The following is a 14,122-nucleotide window of genomic DNA, read 5'->3' on the forward strand; positions in this document are numbered from 1 at the left end:
CTAGATTAACGCCGGTCGGCTAGCTATCATGGACGCCCTCCTCAGGGTCCAGGGGCCCATGCGGCCTAGTCTATCCTGAGTGTCCTGAGATAGATCGTCGGAACCTCAGCCACGCGTCACTGGGTCTCTTTCTCCACTTTGCGCGGTGATGGCGGTGCGAGGGCTTCAGTCCCTGGAAAGTGACGTTCCCTCTGGTTCCTACGACAGTCTCTTGTGAGTGCGAACAGGAAGTGAGCCCACCCAGGCTTAGCTTCATTTCCCCCGAAAAAACGGAGCTCCGACCCCTGGGAAACGGTGACCTCACTTGTATCTGGCAATTGACCACCCGCTTCCAGCTAAGTCCGTTGTGGTTTTAAAGTCACCCCTTTCGCGGGCACCGAAAATTGAGTAATATTTTCTTCGCAAGGTTTCCCAGTCAGTTCGTGAGAGCGTCCTTTTTTTTTCTAAACTAAATAGATTTATTGTAATAGTTGACTCATCTGGTTTGAATAAAAGTATGGTGCATGAGATAGTCCTGCCCACTGAATGAATTTAAGCCCTCTGAAGGTAGGGACTGTGTCTTTGTCTTCTTTCTGACCTCTCATATAGCGGGGAGGATTTTTTTTTTTTTGTACAGTCTGCATCTCATAAACATTTGGTGAATTGAACCTGGCGTCTTGAACCGTTCTAGAACCACTAACCAGAATCTCATTCTTTTGTCTGCGAAGCCCCCTATGCTGTTTGAGGCGTGAAACTCACCTGAGGAAATGCATCTGATCCATTAGCATGGATTCGTATTATTTGGGGATGGAGAATCTTCAGCTGTGTTAAGTGTTACCTTCAGTTTCTGAGATGACTTCTTTGCAAAGGAAAGGGCTGCAGGCAAGGGTTCTCAGCCCTGAAGAAGAGGAGAAACTGAAAAGAGACCAAACTTTGGTGTCTGATTTTAAACAGCACAAATTGGAACAAGAGGCTCAGAAAAACTGGGATCTTTTTTACAAAAGAAATAGCACTAATTTCTTCAAAGACAGACACTGGACCACCAGAGAGTTTGAGGAGCTAAGATCATGTAGAGAGGTAAGCTAATATTACGCCTTATCTGAGGTGTTCTTAATTTAAGATGTGAAGAGGGCCGGGTGCGGTGGCTCATGCCTGTAATCCCAGTACCTGGGGAGGCCGAGGCAGTCGGATCACGAGGTCAAGAGATTGAGACCATCCTGGCCAACATGATGAAACCCTGTCTTTACTAAAAATACAAAAATTAGATAGGTGTGGTAGTGCACGCTTATCGTCCCAGCTACTTGGGAGGCTGAGGCAGGAGAATCGCTTGAACCCGGGAGGTGGAGATGGCAGTGAGCCGAGATCGCGCCACTGCACTCCACCCTGGCCACAGAGCCAGACTCTGTCTCAAAAAAAAAAAAAAAGAAAAGGAAAAAAAATATGAAGAGGTGTGCTTGTGTTGTGTTCCTAGGGACAGTGCGAAGTAGAGAGTTAAAGAAGCCTACCAAAATGCATTTTAGGAGAGAAATGTACTGTTCGGTCTTAACGTCAAAGTTTTAGCAGTTTCTGGTTTGGTTAACATATAGGAAAAAGAACTTTAGTGGACGTTTTCTATATCTTTAAGCTGATCTGATAGTTGTAAACATTATATATTAAATTCAAGAGCCAGGTATGGTGGCTATCACCAGCTAATCCAGAGGCTGAGGCAGGCGGCTTGTGCCTGTAAATAGCCAACGTGAATTAGCCGTCTAGGCAGCATAGTGAGACCATATGTTCTGAATTTTTAAAAATTTAAACATTAAAAATTTAAAAACCAAAATATAAATTCATACTGAGTGACTTCAGTGACATATTCAAAATAATAATAATAATAGTTCATGTTAGTGAACTGTTTACCATGGCTCTTTTCTACATGTCCTATCATTATAAAGAGTCTTTATACCAGCTCTGTGAAGTGTAAGTATTAGTATTGTACTCATTTGTCCCCAAGGTAAAATTGAGGCACAGAGCTGTTTAAGTGATTTGCCCAAGGATAGAATGCAGGGGAGTTGAGATTTGAGTGCTGGCAGTTTAATTCCAGAGCCATTGTGCTGTTTTTTTCCACTACACCAAACTGTTAATGTTGGATGACAAATGAAGTACCAGTATTATCTTTTGCTTATTAGTTCACTTGTTGATCGTCTGCTCCATGGGGTCAGAGACCTCTCATATTGTGGACCTTTTAGTTTGGTTTATTTCTTCATTATGCAAATGTAATGTACTATAACTTTGAGCTATCTTTCCCCAGTTTGAAGATCAAAAGTTAACAATGCTTGAAGCTGGCTGTGGGGTTGGAAACTGTTTATTCCCACTTTTAGAAGAAGATCCGAATATCTTTGCCTATGCCTGTGATTTTTCTCCAAGAGCGGTTGAATATGTTAAGGTTGGTGCACCATCTGCGTATTCTGCTGTGTTTCTGTTTTCTTGCCGATCTTGTTTGATCTGCCTTTTTTACCCATTTGCCCAATTCTGGTCTTCCCTGGAGCTAACCAGCTATAGTCACCATACATGTAGTTTTCCTGCTTACATACATATACAGTGCATGTAGAAACACAGCTTTATTCAAGAAAAGCAGGAAAAAAGACCGTAATATCCATGTAATTAACATACATAATTAATATCTTTTGCTTTACAATTACTATTTTAAAGTATATTACAAATGTCAAGACATTTCACTCCTAAATGTTTGCATACATCTCCCCTAAAAAGAAGGCCTTTTTCTACACAACCACAATAAGTTTATCATATTTCACAAAAATAACTATAATCTGGCCTGCCATGTTGGTTCACACTTGTAATCCCAACAGTTTGGGAAGCTGAGGCTGGTGGATAGCTTGCACCCAGTAGTTCAGGACCAGCCTGGGCAACACGGTGAAACCTTTTCTGTATCAAAAATACAAAAATTAGCTGGGCATGGTGGTGCTTGCCTGTAATCCCAGCTAATTGGGAGGCTGAGGTGGGAAGATCACTTGAGTCAGGGAAGTGGAGGTTGCAGTGAGCAAAGATTGCAGCACTGCACTCCAGCCTAGGTGACAGAGCGAGACTGTCTTAAAAATAAATAAAATAACTATAATCCCCCAGTGTCATTAACATCCATTCCAAATTCAGATTTCCCCAAATAGTTGCCGGTGTCTTTTGATTTTTTACTTTTTTTTAGAGACAGGGTCTTTCTCTGTCACCCAGTCTGAAGTGCAATGGAATGAACATGGCTCATTGCAGCCTCAACCTCCTGGGCTTAAGCGATTCTTACACCTCAGCCTCCCAAGTAGCAGAGACTACAGGCGTGTGCCACCATGCCTGCCTAATTTTTTAAATTTTTTGTAGAGATGGGGTCTCACTGTGTTGCCCAGGTTGGTCTCGAACTCCTGGGCTCAAGTGATTAACCTGCCTCGGCCTCCCAAAGCGCTGGGATTACAGGTATGAGCCACTGCACCTGACTTCCAGGTGTCTTGTATAGCTGGTTTTGGTTTGAGACATGGTTTCACTTTGTCACCCAGGCTGGAGTGCAGTGGTACAATCACAACTCACTGCAGCCCTGACCTCCCTGGCTCAAGCAGTCTTCCCACCTCAGTCTCCTGAGTAGCTGGGACTACAGGCATGTGCCACCGTGCCCAGCTAGTGTTTTTTTATTTATTTATTTATTTTAGAGATAAGGTCTCACTGTGTTGCCCAGGCTGGTCTCGAACTCCTGGGCTCAAGCAATCCTCCCACCTCAGCCTTCCAAAGTGCTGAGATTACAGGTGCAAGCCATGGCAGATGACTCTGGCTAGTTTTTAAATTTTTGTAGAGATGAGGTTTCCCTATGTTGCCTAGGCTGGTCTCAAACTCCTGGGCTCAAGCAATCCTACCTCCTCGGCCTCCTAGAGTGTGGGATTATACCCTGCCTATAGCTGTTTATAATCCAGTCAAGCACTACCTCTTACACTTATGTCTTTTATTTTTTATTTTATTTTATTTTTTGAGATGGAGTCTCACTCTGTTACCTAGACTGGAATGCTGTGGTGCAATCTCAGCTTGCTGCAACCTCCACCTCCCGGGTTCAAGTGATTCTCCTGCCTCAGGCTCCCGAGTAGCTGGGACTACAGGTGCCCACCACCACTCCTGGCTAATTTTTGTATTTTTACTAGAGATGGAATTTCACCATGTTAGCCAGGCTGGTCTCAAACTCCTGGCCTCAAGTGATCCACCTGCCTTGGCTTCCCAAAGTGCTGGGATTACAGGCATGAGCCACCACGCCTGGCTCACTTATGTCCTTTAAATCTCCTTACCTAAAATACCCTTGCGCTACCCCATACCTCTTTCCGCATTGATGATAGATGAAGCCCATTTTCTGTAAGTTTCGAAATTGGTCTGATTGTTTCTTTGCATTACTGTTTAGTTTATTCCTCTATGTTCTGTATTATCTGTGAACTAGAAGTTAAATCAGGTAAAATATTTTTGGCAAAAATGCTTTAATAGGTAATGTTGTGTCTTGCATATTACATCCTGTCATGAGGCAATAATATCTGGTGATCTTACTGGTTTTGATCATAGGGTTAATATAGTAACTGCCTAATTCCTCTATTATAAAATTCCCTTTGCCGTTAACCAATATGTGGGGGACACTTTGGTGACATTGCAAGTATCTCGTTCCCCATCAACCTTTCACAGTTTTAGCATTCGTTAGACTTTTTAAAATTTTAACTTATTTTTTTAATTTTTAAAAATTAATATTTTTTTTTAATTGACACAGGCTCTCGCTTTGTCACCCAGGCTGGAGTGCAGTGGTGTATATTAGAGCTCACTGCAGCCTCAAACTCCTAGGCTGAAGTGATCCTCCTGCCTCCGCCTCTCGAGTAGCTGGGACTATAGGCACATACTACCACCCCTGGCTAATTTTTGTATTTTTTGTAGAGACAGGTTTTCTCCATGTTGCCCAGCCTGGTCTCTCTGGACTCAAGTGATCTGCCTGCCTTGGCCTCCCAAAGTGCTGGGATTACAGGCATCAGCCACCGCATCCAGCCTATTTTTATTTATTTTTTGAGATAGGGTCTCACTCTGTCACCCAGGCTGGAGTGCAGTTGCACAGTCATGGCTCACTGCAGCCTTGACTTCTCAGGCTCAGGTGATCCTCCCACCTCAGCCTCCTGAGTAGCTGGGACTACAGATGCACACCACCACACCCAGCTAATTGTTTTATTTTTTGTAGAGATGGGTCTCACTACTTCGCCTCGGCTGTTCTCAAACTCCTGGGCTCAAGAGATCCTCCCATCTCTGCCTTCCAGAGTGCTGGGATTAACTCCTACCTCTGCCTCCCAAAGTGCTGGGATCAAAAGCGTGAGCCACCACACTCAGCCACATTAGACTTTTGAAAAAAGTAACCTTATCAGCCTAGGCAACAAAGTATGACTCTATCTCTACAAAAAAAAAAAATTATTTTATTTTATTTTTTAACTTGGGATGGAGTTTCACTCTTATTGCCCAGGTTGGAGTGCAGTGGCACGATCTCAGCTCACTACAACCTCGGCCTCCCAGGTTCAAGCAGTTCTTCTGCCTCAGCCTCCCGAGTAGCTGGGATTACAGGTACTCGCCACCACACCTGGCTAATTTTTTTGTGTTTTTAGTAGAGATGGGGTTTCACTATGTTGGACAGGCTGGTCTTTTTGAACTCCTGACCTCAGGTGATCTACCGGCCTCCCAAAGTGTTGGGATTACAGACATAAGCCACCACACCCGGCCAAAAAATTTTTTTAATTAGCCAGGTGTGGTAGTGTGTGCCTGTAGTCCCAGCTGTTTGGGAGACTGAGGTAGGAAAATCACTTGAGCCTGGAATTTGAGGCTGCATGAGCTATGATCATGCCACTGTACTCTAACCTGGGTGACAGAGCAGGACCCTATCTCAAAAAAACAAAATAACAAAACCCACACCCTTCATTTTTAATAAGTTAGTATGTTTACTGTCGGAAACTGAGAACCACAGGAAGCAAAGAACAGTCATCCACAATCACAAGCAGTTTACAGTTTGACTTGTCCTTCTAGGTCCTGTGTGTACATAGATACAGTATCCAATTTTATGGGATTAAGATCATGCAATATGTATCATGTTTTATCACACATTATGGATATTTACTAATTGAAAACCCCAAAGCTATATGAGTATTTTGATAACCAAGAACACCCTGCAGCAACTCAATCTATTAGAAGAAAATATAATTCCACCTGTCTTGGGACAAAATTTCATGGAAGACAAAATGGCAACAAACCTCTAGCTAGAATTTTGGCAGAGTTCCCATTAGAGGACTGTATTGCCTTAATGCTCAATTTTAAATGAAACATAAAGCAACAGAGTATAATGCAACACTAAGTATAATGTTTCCATACTCTATAGTATTTCTATAATAAAGCAACACTAAGTGTAATGTTTCTGAGAAAATTTATTATGGAATCTTTGCCACTAAAATATTACCAGGAAGGTATGTTTCCATTGAATTACTTCATGTATTCCCATAGTACAGCCAAGAGAGACTCACATACATTAGTGGCTATTGTCAAAATGTAAATATGAATACATCTGCATACATCTCTCTCTTTATACTTTCTTCTACTCATCTGCTGCCAAACTAATGAACAAGTCCCAATATATACATTGCTCAGAGGTGGTTTAACAATTCCATGTCCAACATGCATCTTTTCTATCAGTTATAACAAAAAGATATTTACAAATTGGCAAATTCACTAGCCCTATTTTTAAAATAATTTTGTGGGTGCATAGTAGATGTACATAGTTATGGAGTAGCTCTGCTTTTTATTATATATTGTCACATCACGACATCTATGAAGCTTAGGTTTTTCAAAATAATGAACTCTGTCCACAATAAACACAGGTACTTCACTTAAAATGCACCTATAGACCTGTGGTTATCATCTAAAAACATCTTCTAGATATGGAGATTCTGGCAAGGAGCCCTTCCCTCCACCCCTTCTTCTTCATCCTCTTCTACCATTCTAATGACTAAGTACAGGACTATGTCTAGTTCCAAGAAGTCAATTAACAAAGGTCATTCCAAGAAGATAGTCCTTCCTAAGAACCAAAAAAGGGATTATTTTACTACCTCTACTTTTAGCATACTTTGAGCATCAGGGACTTGTTTATCCTTTAATACACAGCAGTATTAACTGAAATGCACATATAGAACAATGGCTAGACAACCTGAACTAATGTGACTCAAGGGCACAGAACCCTTCTCTCTGCATACTTCCTCCTCCCCCCCGCCCACTACCACCCAGTGAACAGTCAGCGTACCCTCTAAGACATCAGTTTTAACAATTCGATTCCCAAAATGCAACCAATCCTATGAAATAACAGAAAATGCTTAAAGGATGTTACATTAGTCCTCTACTTTTGTTACTTCAGCCCTCTACGATGCCAGAAGTACACATATGTTGTGTACTTTTAAATGTCTAGAAAGGCTAGATGTTTCAAATAGGACTTAAGTTTTCCACTATATATACCGTAGCATTGAATAAATGGTACACGTACATAATAAGCTGTCATTTGAAAGTGCCATCTAAATAGGAACATTCTGCCATAGAACCCTTCCTGCCTCTATCAACTCAGTGGATAGGTATAAGCATCTGTAATGCTTAGAGGGGATTTTAACAATTTCACTTCCCTGAGTGTTTTTAAGAATAGTCTTTCCTGTGAATTTGAACACAAAGTGTATTCAGTGTATTAGGTTACTGACTCTACTTTGATCATACATTGTCAACCTCTTTAACATCTAGAACTGGATGTTGTAAATTAGGACTCATTTGTCCTTCATATACACTATATACATAGCAAAGTAAAATAAAATGCATGGACATCAGGTACAGTGGTCAGTCTTGCCTCGCTATAAACACATTGGTATGAGGCCCTTTGCACTTTATTCTCCTCCTTTTCTCCTGACCCAGTACAAATGTAATGATGTGTACTGATTAGAGAAGTGGTTTGATCATTCCATTTCCAAAAGGTAGTATTTCAGTGAATTTTAACAAAAGGATATATACAAAATGTGTTATTTACTACCCTGCTTTTAACATACTTTGTGCACTTCTAAACATCTAGAAAGTTTAGACGTTTTAAATAAGAACTTAAGTCTGCCCACTATATACACAGATTTTTTAAAATAGTGGTGGTATCATATTTACTATAACATGTTTTCCTCATTCTACATTATTTTATTTTGCAGAGTTTTCATGTTAGTACATGTAGATTTTATTTAACTGTTATAGTATTCCATAGAATGGATATACCATACTTTATTTAACAGTTACCCGACCGGGCATAGTGGCTCATGCCTGTAATCTCAGCACTTTGAGAGGCCGAGGTGGGCAGATCACGAGGTCAGGAGATCGAGACCATCCTGGTTAAAACAGTGAAACCCCGTCTCTACTAAAAATACAAAAATTAGCTGGGCGTGGTGGCAGGCGCCTGTAGTCCCAGCTACTCAGGAGAACTGAGGCAGGAGAGTGACATGAACCTGGGAGGCAGAGCTTGCAGTGAGCCGAGATCGTGCCACTGCACTCCAGCCTGGGCGACAGAGCAAGACTCCATCACAAAAAAACAAAAACAAACAAAAAAAACAGTTACCCTATTGATATTTATTTGGATTGTTTCTAGTTTTTTGCTCTTACAATAGGGTTAATATGATCAGCATCATACATATGTTCCCAAAATGTGTGTATGCATTTGTCTATAAAGAATAATGGAAGAAGTAGAATTCCTTGGAAGAAGAGCATGTACATTTATATTTTAATAGACAATGCTAAGTTTCCTTCCAAAAAGATCATACTAATTTATAATTTCACCAATAATATAAAGGTACCTTTTTTTTTATTGCCTCAACACTTGATATCCGTCTTTTTTATATTTACCAATCTTTTGGGCAAAAAATAATGTCTCCATATTTTAATTTATTTTTTTCTTATTACCAGAGGTTGAAGGCCTTGTGGAAGGTCGATAGCATTAGTTAGCTGTGGTTCCTTTAGTCCACATTTGTTTACTGAGAGCTTAATGTGTGCCAATCACTGTTCTAAGCACTGGAGTTAAACAGTGAACAGACAGACAAAAATTCCCACCCACATGGAGCTTATAGTAGGAGTTGTCTATTCATAACCTCTGCCTGTTTTTCTATTGGTTTGTCATTTTCTTTCTTATTTTCAGGATACATTCTAGATATTTTGGTATATGTTTTGCAAACAGTTCTTCCAGTGTATTCAGCATCACTTTACGGTATCTCTTTTTTTACACAAGGATTTTTTTTTTTTTTTTTGACAAGGTCTCACTCTGTCACCTAGCATGGAGTATAGTGGTACAAACGCAGCTCACTGCAACCTTGATCTTGTGGACTCAGGCGATCCTCAGCCTCCTGAGCTGGGACCACAGGCTTGCACCACAATGCCTGGCTAATTTTTAAAAAATTTTTCTAGAGATGAGGGTCTGCTATGTTGCCCAGGCTACACAGGAATTAAATTATCATGGCAAAATACTAATCTTTTCCTTTTGAAGTTCTATTTTATGCCTTGTTTAGGAGTCCTTTACTCCTAGGATTTACTTTATTTTTCTTAGAGATGAGGTCTCATTAGCCCAGGCTGCTTTCAAACTCCTGGGCTCAAGCAATCCTCCTGCCTCAGCCTCCCAAAGTGCTGGAATTGCAGGTATGAGCCACCGCGCCCAGCTATTCATAGGATTTAGACGTAATCACCTATATATTGCTCTTAATAATTTTTGGTTATATAGTTATTTTATAATTTTGGTTATGTTTTTTAATCTGGAAAAATTAGGGTCATTATTTCTTCGAATTCTTTCTTTAGCTCTTGTTCTCTCTTCTCCCTCTGGGATTCCAGTTACGTGTGTAACATTTTCTATTGCCCCACAGCCCTTATATGCTGTTGTTTTAGGGTTTTTTCCCCTACTTTTTTCCTTTTTGCATTTTCAGTTTATGTGAGTTCTGTTATCCTATCATCAAGTTCACTGACTCTTTCCTAGGTAGTACATGTTTTGTTGAGGAACCTATTGAAAGTGTTCATTTCTGTTACCATGTTTTTGGTTTTTAGCATTTCTCTTTGAGTCTTTTTATAATTTCCATCCCTGAAATTATGTGTCTGATTTTGCATGTTGTCTATCTTTTCCATTAGCATCTTTAACATTTTAATCATAATTATTTTAAATGCCCAAGCTTTTGGATCCAACATCTGTCATATTTGAGTCTGGCTCTGGTGATGGCTTATTCTCTTCACACTATGTTTTCTCTTGCCTTCGGGGATGTTTTCTACTTTTTGGTTAAAGCGAGACATAAGGGCCAGTAGATACTGAACGATAGGGATTTGTAACAGTCTAGTCAGGAATTGGGCTGTTGTTTGAAGTCTCTTGCTGTCTGTGAGGTTTGTTGTTGCTGTGGGCACCAGAGACTTCTAGCAACTCCTCTAGCAACTTGTTTTTGTCTCCTTTCTTGGATTTGGGTCTTCCCTTTGTACTGTTTCCCAAAGAAACTGTCTGTTACGGCTCGGAGCCCCAGCTGCAGTTTACTGTTATTCTTGGAGACTTGGTGGTGGGGTGTGGGAGAGGAGGTTGTTCTCTAATGTTCTGCTTCTCCAAATTTGAACTGGTACTGTGTGCCTGTGTCTCAAGGGTAGTCGTTTGTCCTTTAGTTCAAATAGGTAGCCAGTTCTTCTGAACACAGTAAATTGAATGAGAAATTAATTTTTCTTTATTCATAATTGTCATCTTTATTGTCTACTTTTTATCTAATTGTCACCTTTGTCTATCTTTTATCATATAACATACAAGATTCTTGTTTGTATATACAGTATACACAGGTCTGTTTTGGGACTCTCTTTTGTCTCGGTGATATGTTTGTCTCCATTCTCAAACTGTGTTATTACTATGTTTTGTAATATATTTTGATGTCCAGTCGTGAATCTTCTTTATTATTCTTCATTCCATTTTATTTATTTATTTATTTATTTATTTATTTATTTATTTATTTTGAGACTACCCAGGCTGGAGTGCAGTGGCATGATCTGGGCTCACTGCAACCTTTGCCTCCCAGGTTCAAACAATTCTTCTGCCTCAGCCTTCCAAGTAGCTGGGACTACAGGCATGGGTCACCACACCCGGCTAATTTTTTTAGTAGAGACGGAGTTTCACCATATTGGCCAGGCTTGTCTCAAACTCCTGACTTCATGATCCACCCACCTTGGCCTCGCAAAGTGCTGGGATTATAAGCGTGAGCCACTGCACCTGGCCTATTTTTTAAAGATGAGATCTTGCTCTGTTGCCCAGGCTGGCGTGCAGTGGCACGGATCATAGCTCACTGCAGCTTTGAACTCAAGTGATCCTTTCACTTCAGCCTCCCAAGCTGCTGGGATTACAGGCATGAGCCACCATACCTACTTCATTGTTCATCATTTTAAAAGTTGACTTGGCTGTTCTTAAAGATTTTTACTTTCTGATTAATTAGATTCACCCTGTCAAGTTTCTAGAAATCTATTGGGAATCAGTTGAGATTGCATTGGATTTAGAAATGGAATTATGAATAGAATTGACATCTTTTTAATTTTGCATGTAATTTTCCCATCCAGTAACTTTGTATATCTATTTATTCAGGTCCTCATTTACACGAAAGAAAAGTTTAATATTTTTCTTCATAATACTCTTAAACATATGTTGAAGCCTACCAACCAAAATGTACCAGGAACACATTTGTGGTCAAAAAAAGGTTAAGTTTATTTAGCTTGCTGCATAAAGAGAAATTATACCCCAGAAGAACTGTGGGAGCATCTCAACAAGGGGAATTAGAAGGGCTTCTCATAGGGTTTACGCTTGTAATAGATGATTCAAAGGAGGATTAAGGAAGCCAGAGGCCAGCAGAACATGGTGGCTTGCGCCTGTAATCCCAGCACTTTGGAAGTCTGAAGTGGGAGGATCACTTGAGGCCAGGAGTTCAAGACTAGCCTGGATAACATAGCAAGACCCCATCTTCACAAAATAAAATAAAATTTAGCCAGATGCAGTGGTGCGCACCTGTAGTTCCAGCTACTCAGGAGGCTGAAGTGGGAGGATGACTTGGACTCAAGAAGTGAAGGCTGCAGTGAGCCATGATCATGCCACTGCACTCTAGCCCAGTGGACAGAGTGAAACCCTGTCCCTTTAAAAAAACAAAAAGAAAGAAACAAGCAGAGGCCAGTTTTGAATCATCATCCCTCTGGAAATAACGTGCTTCTAAAATGCTCAGTTTTGAATACGTAATACTCTTATGCTCTCCTCAGCTAAAAATGATTTATTAAAGTCTTGCCCCTTGTAGCAGTAGTGAATATTACATGCGTTATATGTCAGTGATTTATTAATCAGTTTTATCTGGTAACAAAGTGATCATTTCTATGTATAGGAAATAGGATCGCCTTTTGATGTTGTATTTTTCCAAATGTATCAGCATAGTGGTCGCATTAAAATTCATGTGTTTTTTCCACTCTAGCAAAATCCTTTATATGACACAGAAAGATGCAAGGTATTCCAGTGTGATCTGACCAAAGATGATCTTCTGGATCATGTACCACCAGGGTCTGTGGATGTTGTTATGTTGATATTTGTGCTCTCAGCTGTTCATCCTGATAAGATGCACCTTGTCTTAGAAAACATTTACAAGGTTAGTAATTTGGGGCCTGTACTTGAGGGTTGGACAGTCCAGATTCTTTTACTTACCTTCCCTAATGAGGCTCGTGTACTGTCTAGATTCACATAGTGTCTCCATTCTCACTAGGTGTGCTGTGTAGTCAGTGTATAGAAAGGGGTTCTCTGGCATAAAACATCCACCCTAAATTCTGATTTGTGCAGTGCCATGGCTGCTCTTCAGAGCTTTGCGAGCCCTGAGACAAAGATGATTTTGCAGTTACCTGGGATCCATGGAGTCCTGCCATAACGTGAGAGGGGTTATGGTTCAGTGGTCGAGAGTACACAGTTTGGCCAGGTGCGGTGGCTCATGCCTGTAATCCCAACACTTTGGGAGGCCAAGGCAGGTGAATCACTTGAAGTCAGGAGTTCGAAACCAGCCTGGCCAAAATAGCGAGATCTTGTCTCTAAAAAAAGGCGAATGTATGATCATTGGCAGATCACTTAATCCTTTTGAGTATTGGTTTCCTTATCTCAAGTGAGAATAATAATCACATTTCTTTGTCCCACAACTGGGTGATGAAACAATGAGAAAATGTATGGTTGAGCTGTTAAATGTTAGGCATAGATCAGTCATTAGCACTGTGATTGAGCTATGTACATTGTGGCACAGTGAAATGAGAGCTGAGACTCAGAATAAGGAAAACCAACCTGAATCAGTAAAAAGCCAAAACAACATTCTGTTTTGTTTTTTTTTAAGAGGCAGTTGAATGCAGTTTGAATACTAGGAAATGGTGAATAAAATGTTGCCAGAAAGTGCTTCGATGAGGATAACACATTCATTTATTGTCTCTAACACTTTATTTATTTTTGAGACAGAGTCTTGCTGTGTCACTCAGGCTGGAGTGCAGTGGCATGGATGTGGCTCACTGCAGCCTCAACCTCCTGGGCTCAAGCAATTCTCCCACCTCAGCCTCTAAAGTAATTGGGACTACAGGATGTACCACCACATCCAGCTAATTTTTAATTTTTTATAGAGATGGGGTCTCACTATATTGCCCAGATTGGTCTCTAACATTTTAATCCTGTGACATTGGACATTCCAGGGTGCTCTTGGAGGTACTTAAGAAGTGTCTTCAGGGCCGGGCGAGGTCGCTCACGCCTGTAATCCCAACACTTTGGGAGCCTGCGGTGGGCAGTTCACTTGAGGTCAGGAGTTCGAGACCAGCCTGGCCAACATGGTGAAATCTCATCTCTACTAAAATACAAAAATTAGCTGGGCATGGTGGCGGGTGCCTGTAATCCCAGCTACTCGGGAGATTGAGACACAAGAATCACTTGAACATGGGAGGCGGAGGTTGCAGTGAGCTGAGGTTATGCCACTGCACTCCAGCCTGGGCGACAGAGTAAGATTCTATATCAAAAAAAAAAAAAAAAAAAAAAAAAAAAAAAAAAAAAAAGATTTTTTGTTTT

At 40.7% G+C, this 14,122-nt stretch overlaps 1 protein-coding gene across 11 annotated transcripts in view; it reads left to right on the plus strand.

The window, feature by feature from the left end:
• Window positions 1-14,122, plus strand: part of METTL6 (methyltransferase 6, tRNA N3-cytidine) — a 48,060-nt gene that overhangs the window by 1,749 nt on the left and 32,189 nt on the right. For 8 of the 11 annotated variants that reach the window (XM_017883623.1, XM_017883895.1, XM_017883289.1 and 5 more), the window contains exons 2-4: window positions 708-1,056; window positions 2,267-2,401; window positions 12,516-12,686. In XM_017883623.1, coding sequence (XP_017739112.1) covers window positions 832-1,056; window positions 2,267-2,401; window positions 12,516-12,686 — 531 coding nt within the window. In that variant the 5' untranslated portion in view covers window positions 708-831. Of the gene's footprint in view, window positions 1-126; window positions 214-515; window positions 547-707; window positions 1,057-2,266; window positions 2,402-12,515; window positions 12,687-14,122 lie in introns of those variants that run through there. The other 3 variants (XM_017883450.1, XM_017883687.1, XM_017883748.1) reach the window with 3 other exon arrangements.

Source organism: Rhinopithecus bieti, unplaced genomic scaffold (genome assembly GCF_001698545.2).
Source record: "Rhinopithecus bieti isolate Rb0 unplaced genomic scaffold, ASM169854v2 scaffold_12, whole genome shotgun sequence".
In the NCBI taxonomy this organism is placed as follows: domain Eukaryota; kingdom Metazoa; phylum Chordata; class Mammalia; order Primates; family Cercopithecidae; genus Rhinopithecus; species Rhinopithecus bieti.